Source organism: Lepidochelys kempii, chromosome 5 (assembly GCF_965140265.1).
Source record: "Lepidochelys kempii isolate rLepKem1 chromosome 5, rLepKem1.hap2, whole genome shotgun sequence".
Classification (NCBI taxonomy): Eukaryota; Metazoa; Chordata; order Testudines; family Cheloniidae; genus Lepidochelys; species Lepidochelys kempii.
The window spans coordinates 29,011,752-29,027,233 of record NC_133260.1 but is presented as its reverse complement, the minus strand read 5'-3'; the positions used below and the strand labels follow the sequence as shown (position 1 = coordinate 29,027,233).

Sequence of the window (15,482 nt, the reverse complement as noted above, 5' to 3'; positions counted from 1 at the left end):
TATTACCAGTGATCATCAGGTGGGCCATTTCCAGCACAAATCCAGGTTTTCTCACCCTCCACCCCCCCACACAAATTCACTCTCCTGCTGGTGATAGCCCATCCAAAGTGACAACTCTTTACACAATGTGCATGACAATCAAGTTGGGCTATTTCCTGCACAAATCCAGGTTTTCTCACCCCCCCCCCACCCCCATACACACACAAACTCACTCTCCTGCTGGTAATAGCTCATCCAAACTGACCACTCTTCAAGTTTAAATCCAAGTTAAACCAGAACATCTGGGGGGGGGGGTAGGAAAAAACAAGAGGAAACAGGCTACCTTGCATAATGACTTAGCCACTCCCAGTCTCTATTTAAGCCTAAATTAATAGTATCCAATTTGCAAATGAATTCCAATTCAGCAGTTTCTCGCTGGAGTCTGGATTTGAAGTTTTTTTGTTTTAAGATAGCGACCTTCATGTCTGTGATTGCGTGACCAGAGAGATTGAAGTGTTCTCCGACTGGTTTATGAATGTTATAATTCTTGACATCTGATTTGTGTCCATTTATTCTTTTACGTAGAGACTGTCCAGTTTGACCAATGTATATGGCAGAGGGGCATTGCTGGCACATGATGGCATATATCACATTGGTGGATGTGCAGGTGAACGAGCCTCTGATAGTGTGGCTGATGTTATTAGGCCCTGTGATGGTGTCCCCTGAATAGATATGTGGGCACAATTGGCAACGGGCTTTGTTGCAAGGATAAGTTCCTGGGTTAGTGGTTCTGTTGTGTGGTATGTGGTTGTTGGTGAGTATTTGCTTCAGGTTGCGGGGCTGTCTGTAGGCAAGGACTGGCCTGTCTCCCAAGATTTGTGAGAGTGTTGGGTCATCCTTTAGGATAGGTTGTAGAGTAGGGGCTTTATGGCTGATTTAGAACAACGCTTCCTCAGCTCTCGTCCCCTAAAGCCCCTACTCTACTTGCGCTATATTGATGACATCTTCATCATCTGGACCCATGGAAAAGAAGCCCTTGAGGAATTCCACCGTGATTTCAACAATTTCCATCCCACCACCAACCTCAGCCTGGTCCAGTCCACACAAGAGATCCACTTCCTGGACACTACAGTGCTAATAAACAATGGTCACATAAACACCACCCTATACCGGAAACCTACTGACCGCTATTCCTACCTGCATGCCTCCAGCTTTCACCCTGACCACACCACACGATCCATCGTCTACAGCCAAGCTCTGCGATACAACCGCATTTGCTCCAACCCCTCAGAGACAAACACCTACAAGATCTCTGTCAAGCTTTCTTACAACTACAATACCCACCTGCAGAAGTAAAGAAACAGATTGATAGAGCCAGAAGAGTTCCCAGAAGTTACCTACTACAGGACAGGCCTAACAAAGAAAATAACAGAATGCCACTAGCCGTCACCTTCAGCGCCCAACTAAAACCCAAAAGTCATCCAAAAGGAGATGCCATGACATGGAAAGAAATCTATTTTAGGGTATGTTTGAGGGACTGGCAATTAGAAGTAAAATATTTTCACTTGCAAACTGGGATAATTTGATATGAAAATTAGTGAAATGCAATAAATACAGCATCTTGCAGTAGTATTTTTACAAATTCATTTTTCAGGATAGAACTGCACTTGAAAGTAGGTTTTGAACAGCTCCTCTTACATTCAAATAAAACTCAGTCACTAGGTTTAGAGCATTTGGTGTACCATTCAAATGTATATACATGCTACAGCATTTTCTGGGCATGTAATCTTGAAAATGGATTTAGAAATATGGTAGATTCTGTCTTGATAGTATGATGCTAATCTGAGCAGAACAAAAGTTTCATTGTACATATTTTGTTTTTATTAATTGTTACAGTCTATATTTACTGACCTAGTAAAATCAGATTCTGCTACCTCAATTTCTAGGTAATAATATGGTCAACATTTCATTCTGTTTACATTAATTCCTCTTTGCTAGTCCCTGCAGTGGCCACTATTAAAATATTACTTGTTAAAGCAGGAAAGTCACAGGTAGATTAATCCAAATCAAGCCAAAATGCTCAAGTGAGTCAGTTTGGTGCTGATAATTCTATCTGAAGACAGGAAGGAAGGAGAGTCATCTGTATTGTGAGTCTCCTTGTTTAAAAATTATCTGGGACTTAAGCAGTTCAATAAGCATTTTGTTCTTTTGCATGCATTCTCTGCTCCCACTCAGAGCATTTAAATAAATATATATATATATATGAGATACCCTATATATATATAAATTGTGCCAAAAAATACACCTGTAGGTATAAATTTGTACCTGTTTTGCTTGTGGAAATTGGGTATGTCTTTTTGAAAACCTCTCTCTAAATTGAAGAGTTGATTTTAATAGCATTTATTATACATTCCAAGTTTAATTAAAACTCTCTTCAAGGACTTCTTAAAGGACTTTGAAAGAACATTGGTTTGCTGCACAAAATATAAACACCCCAGTTCAGCAAGGTACTTAAGCAGATGCCTAACTATAAGCACATGAAGCGCAGTCAAGTCAGGTGCTGCACTAAAGAGCCTTAATGGGTAGGGCCCTGATTCAGCAAAGCACTTAAGAACATGCTCATTGCAGGGGAGATTAGAATGGAAGATTTTTCCCCATATTAGAAAATGTATAGCTCAGTAAACAAAAAAGTAGAAAAAATGATGTTTCTGATGAATGATTATTTGAAAAAAATAATGAATACATATGTATTATATCGCTGAGTGTACTTTTAGGAAAGGACATCTCCAAACTGCCAATAATATCAGCTGCATGAGAAAACACTCAGATATATGTTTTGGAGTTACTTTAAATGGAAAAATATTGGCAGGCGGCATTGAATGCCATATTAGGCTCCTAAAAGTGCCCTGGCCAATGTTTCCTCAGATTTGTACTGTACTCTTGTAGCAACAGACATATCAAGAGATGAATATTAAGACAAATTTGTTAATGCTGCAGTTTGGGCAGCTAACAAAACAAGATCACTTTTTAAACTGGAAGTCTGAACACCGGCCAACTAATAATTATTGGATGGTTCTGTTTACAAATCTGTTGTAAATGGGAGGAAGAAGACTAGTGCTCACAAAATTATAAATAACCTGAATACTTCGGAAAAGTAGTGGAATATTTTTCAGGCTTTTCTCGAAAATCAGGTCTGCTGACAACTGATATGAAAAAGAAATGGAAAAAAGGCATTAAATCATGCATTTCTCAAAAGAATTCCAGCCACCCATTAAACTCTGTTCTAAGATTATCAAGTGGAATTGAACTGAACCCAGATTTCTAAATTGTACCATAGGGTAGTCACACTAAAAAACACCAACAACTTTGATTTAAAGTGTTCATTGGAATGCTGTTTGTTTTGTTTCTCTTGTACAGAATTATTAGCTTTCTTATCTGTCTAGTGCTTGTACTGTGCTCATCATAGTGCTATCAGAACACTTTACAAGTTATAAAACTAAACATTCAAAATATCTTTGCATCTTTTTTCCCTTCATTTCTAGATGTAGGTTACTCATGTTTCTTATATTTGTATTTGATATATTTTAGCCTTCTAATAAAAAATACTTTTTTGAAAAATACTTTGAGTTCGTGTCAGAGTTTGACCTTTAATGTTTTCGCCTTCAAATGTATTAAAGTAACTATGTTACTAGCTTAAACACAATTAATGGAACCACCATGGCTTAGAAGTAGATAGGGCTGGACACTTCCATTCTGCTCCTAGTGCTGCCACTGATTAGCATTTCAAAAATTACTGTGCTATTGAGCAAGTCCCTTGACCTGTCTGTGCCTCCTTTTCCCCATCTGTGAAATGGGAATATTTAACTTGCTGTTGTAAAGCTCTTTGAAATCCATGAATGAAAAGTGCTCTGTAAGAACTAAGTATTAGTAGTAGAAGTAATGGCTATCCAATAATTTAATTCTGTCTAGTTTTTACAAGACAACTAAAAAACAATCCCTTTTGTAGGGAAAGTAAGGAAGCTGAAATTGTTTAAAGATGATAGAACAAGAATGAAAGCTAAGAAAAGTAACCCATTTCTAGCATGTCAGATTCTGAGTATTGTGATGAAAGTTAGTATTGTGTAGGTGAAACACACAGTGCTCTGTTGTTGCTTGTTGTCATATCTACCACTGATATGTATATTGGGCAAGTTTGTGGCCCATTTCATAAATATGCATAGGAGCTAACCAGAATAGAGGCCTCTGTGCTTAGAAGAGCATAGGTGCTGCTACTGATGTGTTCCCTCCTGCTACAAGTTGGCAAAGAGAGCAGGCAGTCTGTGCTCCTCTCAGTGCAACTAGGAAATCCCCCAGAGCCAATATGTATATGCACAATCAGTAGCAGAGGGCTCTGGCTGTTGAAAGCTAGCTATTTATGATTTTCTGTGAACTGCTTGAGATTTTGGGGTATCACTGACTAACCTACACCTACTACTTTTTCATAGGTCTTGATGGCTCTACATGAGATGTTCCCAGCAGTGCATGCAGCAGAAATGGCCATCCAGAGAAATCCACATTCTTGGGAGGCATGGCAGACTTTGGGACGTGCCCAGCTTGGATTAGGAGAAATAGGACTGGTAAGAAAACAGCCTTATCAAAGAGTGGAACATGCAGATCATGAATTAGGAACCACGTGTGATAGAGTAAAAGTACCAGAATGCCAAAGTAATTTAATTTCCTTTATAATACTCGAATGTAAACAAGGCAAAAGATTATTGTTCCTTTTATTTCCAGTAATCTTAACAAACATTTCCTGTATAACGTTATTGTTGGGTTTGTGAAAGACCCGGCCAGATCAAAGCCATTCACCTTATTCACATGAGGGATTTAACCAATAGTGTTGTTACACATATCTAACTACACAAGTGCAGGTGCCTATTGCCTAGCTAGATTCAGTGCAGTTTACCATGGTTTGAAATCCATGTACCTGTTCAAGTCATGGTCTGCATTGGCGCAGCTTGTCTATAATAGGGGTTTGTACTGTTGCAGTTACATCAGTGTCTAAAACACTCATCTAAACAAGACCTTACTCTTTTCCTCAAGGAGAAGTTTATGAATTTAGCAAATCTATATGAAAGCAAGGTTGAGTTGTCTACTCCATTAGAATACTTAATTTTGGGGATCAAATGTTATAGCCCTCTATTATACCTAGTTTGGCACTGATAAGTTAATTTTACATTGTGTTTAAGAAATATAGGTACATGTGCCCAGAGATAAGTGTGATGGATGCTTAGGTGTCATGACTGGGACATTGGTGGTCAGACCTAGTGGTTAGAGCAGGAGTTGGGAGTCCAGCCAAATCAGGTACAAGGAGGTCAGAGTTCAAGACAAGCCAGTGGGCAGATGGAAAATCTGTCATTAGGAGGCAGGTAAGGTGAGGTCACTGGTAGGCCAAAGTCCAAGGAAGGTCAGAGGGCAAACTGAGAGTCATGAGAGTCAGGTGTCAGGAGGCAGGCAGGGTCAGGTTACCAGGAGATCTGGATCGGGCATCAGGTTACGGACAACAATTAAATAGCGAAGTCAAGGACAAACGTGGATCGGAAGCTAGAGTCTAGGGCAGGGGTAGGCAACCTATGGCACTCGTGCCAAAGGCGGCACGCGAGCTGATTATCAGTGGCACTCACACTGCCCAGGTCCTGGCCACCGGTCTGGGGGGCTCTGCATTTTAATTTAATTTTAAATGAAGCTTTTAAAACATTTTTAAAACCTTATTTACTTTACATACAACAATAGTTTTGTTATATATTATAGACTTATAGAAAGAAACCTTCTAAAAACATTAAAATGTATTATCGGCACGCGAAACCTTCAATTAGAGTGAATAAATGAAGACTTGGCACACCACTTCTGAAAAGTTGCCGACCCCTGGTCTAGGGTCTGTTGCAAGCAGAAACAGGCAGGTAGTCTGTGGTGTTCCTCAGACAGCTCCCTTCCATGCTTCCTGGTTTAAGTATTGGCACCAGCCAATCAATGGGCTGTGAGGCGCTGCCACTCTGGTCCTGCTGCATGGTACTTTCTACCAAGCCCAGACCTACAGGGTCCTCCTGTAGGAGCCCAGTCTAAGCCTCCTGTACTGATGTGGGGGCATCAGGCACCCAAAACCCCCATAGTCTCTGGTTCCAGCCCTGCTGGTTCATACATTGTGTAAAATAAAATATACAGAGATCTGGAATCGCATTGAGCTGCAAGTTAATGTTGTTGAAATTTTTTTTAAATGGTTTAAAATTCTTTAACAAAATAAATGAATAAATACAGGTTGGACCCTTTAGCAGATCCTCTTTTTGCAAAAGTGTACACTAAAATACCCTATTTTTAAAAAATACACTTTTACTGGGCAATTACATTGTTCTTATACATACTGTACATATATGTATGTGTGTGTGTATTATTTTTTTAACTGATAAATGAATAGGTACACAACAGTTATAGAATCATGGAATCATAGAATATCAGGGTTGGAAGGGACCCCAGAAGGTCATCTAGTCCAACCCCCTGCTTGAAGAAGGACCAATTCCCAGTTAAATCATCCCAGCCAGGGCTTTGTCAAGCCTGACCTTAAAAACCTCTAAGGAAGGAGATTCTACCACCTCCCTAGGTAACACATTCCAGTGTTTCACCACCCTCTTAGTGAAAAAGTTTTTCCTAATATCCAATCTAAACCTCCCCCACTGCAACTTGAGACCGTTACTCCTCGTTCTGTCATCTGCTACCATTGAGAACAGTCTAGAGCCATCCTCTTTGGAACCCCCTTTCAGGTAGTTGAAAGCAGCTATCAGATCCCCCCTCATTCTTCTCTTCTGCAGGCTAAACAATCCCAGCTCCCTCAGCCTCTCCTCATAAGTCATGTGTTCCAGACCCCTAATCATTTTTGTTGCCCTTTGCTGGACTCTCTCCAATTTATCCACATCCTTCTTGTAGTGTGGGGCCCAAAACTGGACACACTACTCCAGATGAGGCCTCACCAATGTCGAATAGAGGGGAACGATCACGTCCCTCGATCTGCTCGCTATGCCCCTACTTATACATCCCAAAATGCCATTGGCCTTCTTGGCAACAAGGGCACACTGCTGACTCATATCCAGCTTCTCGTCCACTGTCACCCCTAGGTCCTTTTCTGCAGAACTGCTGCCTAGCCATTCGGTCCCTAGTCTGTAGCTGTGCATTGGGTTCTTCCGTCCTAAGTGCAAGACCCTGCACTTATCCTTATTGAACCTCATCAGATTTCTTTTGGCCCAATCCTCCAATTTGTCTAGGTCCTTCTGTATCCTATCCCTCCCCTCCAGCGTATCTACCACTCCTCCCAGTTTAGTATCATCCGCAAATTTGCTGAGAGTGCAATCCACACCATCTTCCAGATCATTTATGAAGATATTGAACAAAACCGGCCCCCGTACCGACCGTTGGGGCACTCCACTTGATACCGGCTGCCAACTAGACATGGAGCCATTGATCACTACCCGTTGAGCCCGACAATCTAGCCAGCTTTCTACCCACCTTATAGTGCACCTTATACCCAACTGCTCCTCAACTTACCTTTCCTTGGTAGTGTTTCAGAAGAAGTAGATCTTGTGAGGGAGGAGTCGGTGATGGTCTTCTGGACTAGTTCAGGGGAGTCATGCCATGCATAACAGTCAGTATATAAGAAAGCATGGAGATGTTTATGACAGAAGTAAACGAGTGGATGGTTAAGGCTAATGTAGCAAAGTGCAGGAGCTCTGATCATTGTGTCACAGAATTATAAAGATAAAAAAATAGTTTCCCAGGAAAAGCTCACATCAACGCATAGACTAATGAACTGGAACTACAAATAAAAGGGTGGCTATAATGTAATAATATCTATCTAAATATCATTCAAACCAGCTATCTTATAATAAAGAGCAATATGGGTGAGACCCCAGTGTTTGTGATGATTAAATGTATGTTACATTCATATCTGTGTACACAGTGTTCCTGCTGTATTAATTTGAAAGCACAACCAAGCAGAACTGTTGATGAAAACACATGTAGTGAAGGCAAAAGGCCATCAGTAAAATGATTAATAATGGATTCTGAAATAAAAAGATATTTGCTTTATTTTATTTGATCTTTTGTAATACATGGAGTTGAGCAGCTGTGTGATGATCCAAGAATATTACAATTACAGGGAATTCAGAGTCCTGTTAAAAAGAGAATGATTAAAGATGTAATGTTTAGGCTGACATTTCTTTGGCCATTTATGAGAAATTAATATGAACTGTTTTCTTTTTTTGTTTGTTTTGTGGCTGGATCACTCAGAGTTTTTAAATTTTTTTTATAAATAGAAGCGTCAGTGAGAACTAGTGCCTTTACTGTATTTGAAAAAAATTGATATATAAATAACATTTGAAAGCTGAATACTACATATATACAGTGTCTATTTTCTATTGTCTTGATATCACAAGATGAGGATGTTTTATACACAAACTCATGCATATCTAAAGTGTGGCGCACTGAATCACCAGTGGCACACACCAGCCTCTTGTGCCCCTACACCAAAGTAAGTGGAACACTGCTATTTCATCCCCCCCAAGGACACTGATTTTCTGATCACCCACCCTCTGCCAAATTCCCTGGTAATCAATGCTGCCAGTGCACGTGGCCATCAGCAGCACTTCAAATCAACACCACCAGATCACAGTGCCAAGAAACTAGACTTGCTGAGTAGAAAAGTTTATTCATCGGTGGGGTTGCAATTTTGTATTGCCAGTTACCAAGCTATTTTGGACAAATATGATTTTCTGTTCTATTCCCATTTGGTGGACTTCCAGGACTCTCTTCCTCCTGACCGACAGCAGGACTTCCAACGCATGCTAGATGAAGACAAATTGGTGGCCCAAGTTGCACTCCAGGCAGCAGTGGATGCTGTAGACACTGCCTCTCACTCCTTAGTGTCCACGGTTGTCCTCCGTCACGACTCGTGGCTCCAGTCTAATGGTCTTCCAAAGGAGGTTCAGATGATGCTGAAAGACCTTCCCTTTGACAACAATAAATTGTTTAGCGACAAAATGGACAAATCTTTTCACTCCCTTAAGGAGTCCCGTGCCACCCTTTGCTCCCTGGGTATATATACTCCAGCTCCCACCTGCTGACAACATTTCCACCCTTCTGTCCTCGCACCGCCTATCAGCCATACCCCCGATGACCTTTGAAACTCCTCAGCATCAACCTCACTCTCAACAGCCCTGGCACTCTCCCTCAGCTGCCTCTGCCACTTCAACTTCCCACCGATGACCCAAACAATCGTTTTGACACTTGTATCAAGACCCACGAACTGTCCATAACCCTTCTGGACACACACCCCGTTGTATTCAGGGATCGTCAGGCACTCTTTGCCCACACTTGGAGTTCCATCACCTCCAATCACTGGGTGCTGGACATCATCCATTAGGGATACCTGATGAAATTCCTTTCCTTCCCTTGGTGCCACCTGCCCGGGGGACGCCCCCCAGACCTCTCCCAACTCCATGTTCTCCACAATGAAGCCACCACCCTCCTCTGTAAGGGCTCCATAGAACCTGTGCCACATTGCCACCGTTTCTTCTATTCCCCCTATTTCCTCAGTCTGAAAAAAGGGGATAGTATATGCCACATCCGTGCCTTGAAGAAATTCATTCCCAACTTTAGTTTCCAGATGGTCACCCTCCTTACTATCCCCTCCCTCCCCTGTAGAGCCTGGTTCGCAGCTGTCAATATGAAAGACGCATACTTTCATATAGACATATACCCTGCTTATCGCAAATTCCTTTGTCGTGAGGAATGCCCATTATCAATTTTGTGTTCTCCCCTTTGGAATCACCACTGCCCCCTCTCCCCTTATATTTACCAAGCTCTTTGCAGTTGTAGCAGCCTATATGTGCCGACTGGGACGCCCTATTTCCTTACTTAGATGACTGGCTTCTGGTGTCATCCTCCCACTCCCGCCTCCTGACTACCCATGCACTCCCTGCACACCGGCCTTCAGAGACTAGGAGTATGCATCAATGAAGAAAAATCCGTCCTTGTTCCTACGCACATGCTTACCTTTATTGTTATACCAATAAAATAAAAATCAGCAGGATCTTGTTAAAGGGGAAAAGGCAAAATGCCACATTTATTGTGAATACAGAAAGAGTCATAGTAAGCAGTTAGTTATAGCTATAACATTCCATTCAATTTCATATTTATTCACACATTCATTCATACACACACACACACACAGGTTCTGCAAGGTTGTTATCATAGTTACCAGCCTTAGACTTGCTCATGCCAAGCCACTGGCCAGGTGGCCTGGACATGAGGAGGACACGTCAGCTGCTCATCTGATGCTCCTGGAAATTGGTTTGCAGAATCAGACCCCAAAGTTCTCACTTTCTAGAGTCCACTTTTATAGGAATTTATTCCTATGCCAGTCTATGGGAATTGCTTCATCATGCTGTTACTGAATCAATCAGCAGATGGCACATTCCTGACGTCTCCGTGCTGCCAGATGTTATCTTGTTCTTTGGTTCTCCCATTCTTGAGGCTGTTGGGTGGATTCTGGTCTGCCCTCCGGGGGTCCTCTGGTTATTTCCACTTGACACCTTCAGCCGATGGACACTGGATTCTTAGGCTGGCACCTCCCTGATCATTCAGTTATTATCCACACCAAGCATCCATCCACATACATCCTCTATCTCTATTTTAATCACAATTGTTAACAAAGCGAGATGACTACAACAAAAAGGCGGGGAGTCTCTGGGTGCTGTTTCTGTTGTTACAAAGTATTGCTTTGAATCTCTCTCTGTGTGAGTAGTTGTTGTTACAAAGAATTGCTTTGAGAACAGGCTCTGTCTTAGAATGTACTAACACAATTAGCAGCTTGCAAGTTTCACACGTAGAGGGAGAGAAACAGTACCAAAAACCAAGAGACCTCTTAATTAGTAATACCCTGGAATTTAAACTATGGGGAATCAAACTCATTTGTGATTTTAATACAGAACTTCTTTAATATGATCCAACTTTATAGGAGCACGTTTGGACTCCATGGCAGCCAGAGCCTTTGTTCCCAGGGACTGCTGCACCACCCTTGTTGCCCTCCTTGCCACACTCCAACATCATCCACGCACATGTGCCTGCCAATGCCTCTCCCTTCTAGGACATATGGCATCTTGCACTGCTGTTACACCACATGCCTGTCTCCATATGCACGGCCTCCAACATGGGCTCCGAACAGTCTATGATCCACAGGTAGACTCTCTCACCAAGCTGCTGGTCCTTCCCTCCCATGTACTGACTTCCTCTAGTGGTGGTACAACCCCTCCACAATCCTGGTGGGCATGCTATTCACATCCCCACTTCCCAAGCCTTTCTAAACTTTCTCCACTCCTGTCATGTCCTAGTACTCTCAGAGTATGTCTACACTATGAAATGAGATCGATTTTATAGAAGTCGATTTTTAGAAATTGATTTTATACAGTTGATTGCATATGTCCCCACTAAGCGCATTAAGTCGGCAGAGTGTGTCCTCACTACTGAGGCTAGCATCAACTTATGGAGCAGTGCACTGTGGGTAGCTATCCCACAGTTCCCGCAGTCTCCGCCGCCCATTGGAATTCTGGGTTAAGCTCCCAATGCCTGATGGGGCAAAAACATTGTTGCGGGTGGTTTTGGTACATGTAGTCAGTTGCCCCTCCCTCCTTGAAAGCAACGGCAGACAATCGTTTCACCCTTTTTTCTGTGCAGACGCCATACCACAGCAAGCATGGAGCCTGCTCAGCGCAGCTGACTGTCACCGCTGCTGTTGTGTCCTGGGTGCTGCTGTCAGCAGATGGTGCAGTACGACTGCTAACCGTCATCATCCACCGCTTCCACTGCAACTCTGCTCTCCTGCTCTTGTAAATGAGCTCAGTCTAAATAGCAAATTTCTCCATTTTGTCATCATCCACTGCAACTGTGGTGTCCTGGTGCCATGAATCCACCTCGCAGGTCCTCTCGTCATTCTGTATAAATATCTATTCTCGGTGGCATCCGTCATCATCCACCTCTTCCGCTGCAACTCTTCTCTCCTGCAGACGCCATACCACAGCAAGCATGGAGCCCACTCAGCTCACCACTGCTGTTGTGAGCATTGTAAACACCTCGCACATTATCCTGCAGTGTGTGCAGAACCTGTAAAAGCAGGCGAGGTGGCGACGACAGCGCGATAACAATAGTGATGAGGACATGGACACAGACTTCTCTCAAAGCACGGGCCCTGGGAATTTGGACATCATGGTGGTAATGGGGCAGGTTCCCGCCGTGGAATGCCGATTCTGGGCCCGGGAAACAGGCACATTCTGGTGGGACCGCACAGTGTTGCAGGTCTGGGATGACTCCCAGTGGCTGTGAAACTTTCGCATGCGTAAGGGCACTTTCATGGAATTTTGTGACTTGCTTTCCCCTGTCCTGAAGTGCAGGAATACCAAGATGAGAGCAGCCCTCACAGTTCACAAGCGAGTGGCAATAGCCCTGTGGAAGCTTGCAACACCAGATAGCTACTGGTCAGTCGGGAATCAATTTGGAGTGGGCAAATCTACTGTGGGGGCTGCTGTGATCCAAGTAGCCAATGCAATCACTAAGCTGCTGCTATTAAGGGTAGTGACTCTAGGAAATGTGCAGGTCATAGTGGATGGCTTTGGTGCAGTGGGGTTCCCTAACTGTGGTGGGGCGATAGACGGAACACATATCCCTATCTTGGGACCGGACCACCTTGGCAGCCAGTACGTAAACCGCAAAGGGTACTTTTCAATGGTGCTGCAAGCACTGGTGGATCACAAGGGACTTTTCACTGACATCAACGTGGGATGGCCGGGAAAGGTGCATGATGCTCGCATCTTCAGGAACTCTGGTCTGTTTGAACAGCTGCAGGAAGGAACTTACTTCCCAGACCAGAAAATTACCATTAGGGATGTTGAAATGCCTATAGTTATCCTTAGGGACCCAGCCTACCCCTTAATGCCATGGCTCATGAAGCCATACACAGGCACCCTGGACAGTAGTAAGGAGCTGTTCAACTACAGGCTGAGTAAGTGCAGAATGGTGATAGAATGTGCATTTGGATGTTTAAAAGCTCGCTGGCGCAGTTTACTGATTAGGTTAGACCTCAGTGAAACCAGTATTCCCATTGTAATTGCTGCTTGTTGTGTGCTCCACAATCTCTGTGAGAGTAAAGGGGAGAAGTTTATGGTGGGGTGGGAGGTTCAGGCAAATCGCTTGGTGGCCAATTACACACAACCAGACACCAGGGTGATTAGAAGAGCACAGCTGGGTGCCCTGCGCATCAGAGAAGCTGTCAAGGTTCCTTCCCCACTTTGAACTTTAGAGTACAGATGTGGAGACCTTCATGAAAGACCCCCTAAACGTATTCTTACCAGATTAGGTTAAAAACTTCCCCAAGGTACAAACTTTGCCTTGTCCTTGAACAGTATGCTGCCACCACCAACCGATTTAAACACAGAACAGGGAAAGAGACCACTTGGAGACATCTTCCCCCAGAATATCCCCCCAAGCCCTACACCCCCTTTCCTGGGGAAGGCTTGATAATAATATCCTCACCAATTGGTACAGGTGAACACAGACCCAAACCCTTGGATCTTAAGAACAATAAAAAATCAGTCAGGTTCTTAAAAGAAGAATGTTATTTAAAGAAAAGGTAAAAGAATCACTTCTGTAAAATCAGGATGGTAAATACTTTACAGGGTAATCAGATTCAAAACATAGAGAATCCCTCTAGGCAAAATCTTAAATTACAAAAAGACACAAAACAGGAATACACATTCTCTCCAGCACAGTGAATTTTACAAGCCAAAAAACAAAAGGAAATCTAATGTATTTTCTAGCTAGATTACTTACTAACTTTACAGCAGTTGGAAGGCTTGCATCCTTGATCTATTCCCGGCAAAGGTATCACACAGACAGACAAACAAAAGCCTTTTTCCCCCGCCTCCAGATTTGAAAGAATCTTGTCCCCTCATTGGTCATTTTGAGTCAGGTGCCAGTGAGGTTACCTTAGCTTCTTAACCCTTTACAGGTGAAAGGATTTTGCCTCTGGAGGGATTTTATAGCACTGTATACAGAAAGGTGGTTACCCTTCCCTTTATATTTATGACAGAAGCTTTGAAAACCAGTTTCATGACTGACCAGGCTACGGTATGACAGTTCTGTTTGTTTCTCCTTGATGAAAACCCGCCCCCTTGGTTGACTGTACTTCCCTGTAAGCCAACCGACCTCCCCCCTTTGATCTCCGCTTTCAGAGGCAATAAAATCATTATTGTTTCCAAGTCATGCATTCTTTATTAATTCATCACACAAATAGGGGGAAAACTCACAAGGTAGCCCGGGACGGGTGGGTGAGGAGGGAAGCACCGGGTAGGGTGGTGGATGAGGGGAAGAGGGAAGGACAAGGCCACTCTACAGTTCAAAACTTATTGAATGCCAGCCTTCTGTTGCTTGGGCAATCCTCTGGGGTGGAGAGGCTGGGTGCCCGTAGCTTCCCCCACCCGCGTTCTTGGGCGTCTGGATGAGTAGGATATGGAACTTGGGGAGGAGGGCAGGTGGTTATACAGGGGCTGCAGTGGCGGTCTGTGCTCCTGCTGCCTTTCCTGCAGCTCCACCAGATGCCTGAGTATATCAGTTTGCTCCCCAATTAGCCTCAGCATTGCATCCTGCCTCCTCTCGTCACGCTCCTCTTTCCTCTCACCGCATTCATTTAACGCTTTCCTGGACTCTGCCATTTTTTACCTCCACGCATTCTGCTGAGCTCTTTCAGCGCGGGAGGACTGCATGAGCTCTGAGAACATGTCATCACAAGTGCGTTTTTTTCACCTTGTAATCGCGCTGGCCTCTGGGATGGAGATGATAGGGGGAGTGTAGAAACATTTGCAGCTGTGGGAGGAAAAAAAGGGAGAGTATTTTTTAAAAAGATACATTTTAGAGAACAAAGGGAAGACTATTTCACACTGAATCAAGCGATTCACATTAGATAGCACATGTGCTTTTGGTACAAGGTCGCATTTTGCCTCTTATATTTAGTGCCTGCTGGTTTGGTGTGAGACATCACACATGCTCGGCTGGGCAACAGAATTCGGCTTTCAGGCAGCCATGGTAAGGCAAAGGGTTTTGGCTTCTTCAACCTTCATAACATGTGGTAATGGTTTCAAACAGCAGCTCCCTCCTTTCCCATACCAAGCAAAGCCCGTTGGGTTGGCCATTTAAAAGGAGGGGCTGAAGTTTTAGGGTGAATGTGCAACCCAACCCAACTCTCCTCCCCCTCCAATTCTCTGGGATGATCGCTTCACCCCTCCTCACCCCAAAGGCAAACAGCCCAGCAGGGGACATTCAGATCTTTCACTGCACTTTCGTCATTATAAGTGGATCATTAAAGGTTGGTTTCACTGTACTGCCAAAGACAAATTGAACAGTCATTTTCCCTACACTTTAGGATCTTCATC

The 15,482-nt window shown here is 43.4% G+C and overlaps 1 protein-coding gene across 3 annotated transcripts in view; it reads left to right on the top strand.

Annotated features, from left to right (window-relative positions):
* The window catches only part of TTC33 (tetratricopeptide repeat domain 33), a 121,227-nt gene that overhangs the window by 90,849 nt on the left and 14,896 nt on the right, over window positions 1–15,482 (top strand). For all 3 annotated transcript variants that reach the window (XM_073343839.1, XM_073343842.1, XM_073343841.1), the window contains exon 4: window positions 4,464–4,595. In XM_073343839.1, coding sequence (XP_073199940.1) covers window positions 4,464–4,595 — 132 coding nt within the window. The remainder of the gene's footprint in view (window positions 1–4,463; window positions 4,596–15,482) is intronic.